Below are 4,708 nucleotides of genomic sequence, written 5' to 3' on the forward strand. Positions count from 1 at the left end.
ATATATATATATATATATATTCCGCTTTATTGCAGAACCTTACTGTTTTTTCCCCCATTTTTTATCTAATTCTGTTGCATCAACTGATGTTAAGTGATATTTAAAAAATCTTCTCTATGACCTTTGAGGGTTTTTCTGAAACACATTGATTTATCTTCACCTGTATTTATTTTCTCTGCTGCTAATTTACAAACATCGTTCTGTTAGTTTCTGAGGGTTTGTTCTGTCATGAGGCTGTTTTGTTTGTAATGTTGAGTTGACTCGGTTCATTTACTCGACTGTCAGCTCCGCTCTAATTTTATCTTAATTCGGCTGCGTTTTCTTTAGAAGCCGCTGTCTGAGGTGAACAGTTTGTCTCCGAGTTCTGGGACTGAGGTTTATATTTTTGTGTCTCAGACTCGAACGCCTCGTGTGACTCGACTCAGCCCGACGCAGCCGGCTCTCGCTGACCAGGCCAGCAGGGTTTCTTTCGCCTCGGCAGAAAACCTGGAGACCATGTCAGAGCCAGACATGCCCATCGGATTCAACCGGATGAACCGGCTTCGCCAGAGCCTCCCGCTCGCCCGCTCGTCCAGCCAGGCCAAGCTCCGGGCGCCAGGTCTGAGTTCCTCAAAATTAAGATTATTTAAAGAGCCTGTGACACGCCTATCCTTCAAATACAAAAAGTCAAAGAAAGCATCTTTATACTTAAGAAAATTGACATAGTACACATGATTTTATCCATTGTGTCACATAACCAGCCTATTTTCTTTTAAATTTGGCTCAGCCAAAGTGAAACAGGAAGTGACATCAAAGGGGAACTCATTAATAAAATAAACTTGTTGGTCTCTGTTTATTAAAACAAAATTATTTAAACTAACTTTTCTTTGTCTCTCTTTGATAGCGACTAAAAATAATGTAAACAAAGATGAGATTCTTCTCTACAGTCTGTGTTGTTAGTTTTGTAACAACGCTCTGTTTACATTCTGGCCCCTATGACATCACTTCCTGTTTCTTCACATGCAAATATCTCAACAACCGTTCATCTCAGTGATGTGAAATTTGTTTTGCAACATGTTATCACTGTTATCTTTACAAAAATGCATTTATGTTTATTACAAAAATTTGATGTCACAGACCCTTTAAAGGCAGCTGTTACTGACAGCCATGAAGTAAAAACTAATTAGTTTGATTTTCATGACAGAATCCTGGTATTTTGTGGTCAAATTAGTTTCTCCCCCATCATCATCTCTCCATCCATATCTGCAGGCATCTTGTTCCTGCAGCTCGGGGAGGAGATCCGCCGGGTGCACCTGACCCACGAGCTGACCAGCCTGGACACCCTGAGGGCGCTCATCGTGCACATGTTCCCCCAGAGGCTCACCATGGCCATGCTCAGGTGAGGCCCGCTGTGCTCACAGGAGTTATTACCACATGGAGATGCTTATCGATCTGTTTAGACGCTGTTTGACGCCCTGCGGGGCTGCGTTTACGCTTCATTTACCGCCTGCTTCAGAAATCAATCAGAGTGCGGAGCAGCCAGGGACCCACGAGTATTAAAAATATGATAACTGCAAATAAAAACTGGTAAAAACGAGACAAACGAATCAATAAATTCAAACACGGATTCAGAACGTTCCATTATGGGTCATGCTAACTCTTCAGTAAGGAAAGTAGCTACTGACTGTTCTGAAAGCTGCTGACTGATGACATCACCTAATTACCTTACAGATTCAGTTTAAAAGAAATAAAAACAAAAATACAATTAGTGACTTCACAGGTCAGTATCGAAGCTGAAACTGAAGATTTAACCTCGGTGAGATCATGAGGCCTGAGACTTGATGGAACCTGAAACGTTTTCAGACATTTTCAGTGCTGGGCACAGTTTCACTAATCTGCTAAGACCGGAACTAGCTTCTCATTTAGTAGATTAAATATTTTGATAACTTTAGAAAATTACAAGTGTAAAAAACTTATATTTTTATGCCATTCATCACAAATTAAAAACTATCCCCTCGTAGGAGCAGTGCATGACGTGTGTGTAGCATGTAGTGTCTTTAGCAGCTAAACTTCAAACTAAGAGCATCAAGAAGAAATAAAATTTAACAATATTTAAGTAGCAAATATAAAATTGACTACATTTAAAATGTGGTAGAGAAAGTGTTATTTGTTGTTTAACTTAAGACAGCATTATTCAAAATACAAACTCGAAGAAATGCTTTTATTCTGACAGGTAAACTGGAAGTTACTCAGAGCTATAACTCTGGTTTGGATTTAAATGCAACTTTAGCAAATTAGCTAATGAAATTTATGCTGCAATGAGATGTTAAATAAAATGCAACTACATGTATTGAAACTGGAGTTAAACTTAAATATTAATGTTTTTTTATTTATTTGCGTGTAACGTTTTTAATTGTGAAGTTATTCCTCTGGTGAAAAGATGTGTGAATATTTACCACAACGCATTTTAAGTGTAAAGACACGTGATACAAAACTAATTGTGGCAACAACCGTATTAGCGATTAGCTTTAGCTTCCTCTTATATTTTTAGCTGTTTAGCATCAGCGGAGCTAAGATTTTTGTTTCAATGGATTTTCATCTCAGTAACAGACGATCTGCAGGAACTGATTTTCCAGATGAAACAACCTCAGCTCCATCTGTCGCCACAGTCCATCAGTTTAACTCCAGCTGCTAAAAATATCATTAGAAGGTAAATTTTGTAACAAGGTTCTCATTTTTCCAAACAATTAGGCCAGAAAATGATTTGATTCATGGAGATTTTAATTAGGATTATCTGTATAATCTGCTGTGAAACGTCCTGATGAAAGCTGCAGTTCATTTTTTATCAGCTGGACTGAATTCATATCAGACCCCGTCCACTTGATCGTCTCATTACTGGTTTCTGACGCAGTCTAAACCCGTCCTGTCAGTGGACGCACGAAGCAGCACTTGGTTTTATGGTTATCTGTCTTCAGATCTCCCAACACCGCTCTGCTGATCAAAGACGAGACCCGGAACGTCTTCTACGAGCTGGAGGACCCGCGGGACGTCCAAGACCGCTGCGTCATCAAGATCTACTGCAAAGAGCCCGTCTACGGGACGTACCCGGGACATCACAACCCGCACCTGGCCAACGGAGACCTGCGGGTGAGTGCGTGCACGTTCCTCTGTTCCACAGCTTCTCAAACAGCTGTGTTTACAAACACGGCGAGCTGTTACACAACACGCCTCATCCTCTGAGTCATCTGACCTTTCACCTGGACCGGCGCCAGCCCGTCACGTCTTCAGCGCCGACTGGGCCCGGCGCCAGCAGGCTGTAAGACGAGAACCACGGTTCTGAAACGACGGCGTGCAGGTCCGGTGTCTGTCTGCTCGTAGAAGCAGAGTTTAGTTCTTACAGCTGAACTGTCTGTAAATGAAACACACCGGCTTTATTTTTCATTTGAAACGTGTTTCACTGCGACTTTTCTGCTTTAATGAACACGTCTATATTTACTGACGAGGATAAAAGTTTTTTTAATTTAAAGGGGGGATCACCCTACATGTAGCAGAACTCAACCAGTTAGTATGGATTTTTTTAAATTCAAACTTATTTTATAGGAAATAAAGTAAATATCTGCTACACGTCTCAGATAAATACCTTGTTGTTGCCGTAATATTGATTATTTTAATATTTTAAAGTGCCTGTGACATGCATTTCCATGAAATACAAAAAAGCCAAAGAAAATATATTTAAATTTAAGAAACTTGTAATAATACACATGATTTTACCTGTTACGTCACATAACTGGTATATTTTCTTTTGAATTTGGCTCAGCTAAAGTGAAACAGGAAGTGACATCAAAGGGGAACTCTTTGAGAAAGAAAACTTCCTGGTTTTAATTTATTGAAACAATATTATTTGAACTCTGACTCTTCTTTATCACTCTATGATAGAGATTAAAATAATCTAAAGAAACAGATTCTTCTCTACAGTGTGTGTTGTCGGCCATTTTAGCAGCACTGTTCACTTTCAGACATTACCATTTGACATCACTTCCTGTTAATTCACACACAAATATCTCTACAACTGTTCATCTCAGAAGCGTGAAATATATTTTTTACAATATGTTATAAAAGTTATCTTTCCAAAAATACATTCATATTTATTACAAAAATTTGATGTCAGTGTCGCTTTAACACTTTAACACACTTTAATATTTTTTTGTGCTTCAGGCTCCAGAACAGGAGTGTCCAATCCAACGTTCAACATATCTCTCTGCTCCAAAACACCTGGTTTAGTGACTGATTTACCTCTTCAGGTTCTGCAGAGTAGGGCTTCACAATATTGAAGAAAAAAAAAGATGATTAATGTTATTACCGTGTTGCCGCTTTAACCAACATTTCTAAGAAAAAAAAACGCTACCATTGTTGTTCCAGAAGTTTCACAACAGAATAAAAGTTTTAGCTTTGTTGACACAAGGCTGCCCCCTTAACCCTTTCAAAAAAAGCTGTAACACGCGACCGTTTAGTGCAATGACTTAATGGTTTAGATAAGATGTTGATTTAATTAGCCTCCTACATCCCGTATATTAAGATGACGATGCTCAAATGATACATCGTTCAGCTCTGCCTCTGAATCATCTGTTCATTTACAGCGGGTAAAATAAGTATTGAACACGTCACCATTTTTCTCAGTAAATATATTACTAGAGGTGCTAATGACATGAAATTTTCACCAGATGTTGGT

The 4,708-nt window shown here is 39.0% G+C and overlaps 1 protein-coding gene across 7 annotated transcripts in view; it reads left to right on the forward strand.

Moving 5' to 3' along the window:
• Positions 1 to 4,708, forward strand: part of srcin1b (SRC kinase signaling inhibitor 1b) — a 99,157-nt gene that overhangs the window by 60,659 nt on the left and 33,790 nt on the right. For all 7 annotated transcript variants that reach the window (XM_014014832.1, XM_014014831.1, XM_014014834.1 and 4 more), the window contains 3 exons: positions 397 to 598; positions 1,249 to 1,378; positions 2,955 to 3,126. In XM_014014832.1, coding sequence (XP_013870286.1) covers positions 397 to 598; positions 1,249 to 1,378; positions 2,955 to 3,126 — 504 coding nt within the window. The remainder of the gene's footprint in view (positions 1 to 396; positions 599 to 1,248; positions 1,379 to 2,954; positions 3,127 to 4,708) is intronic.

Source organism: Austrofundulus limnaeus, unplaced genomic scaffold, assembly GCF_001266775.1.
Source record: "Austrofundulus limnaeus strain Quisiro unplaced genomic scaffold, Austrofundulus_limnaeus-1.0 Scaffold119, whole genome shotgun sequence".
Classification (NCBI taxonomy): Eukaryota; Metazoa; Chordata; class Actinopteri; order Cyprinodontiformes; family Rivulidae; genus Austrofundulus; species Austrofundulus limnaeus.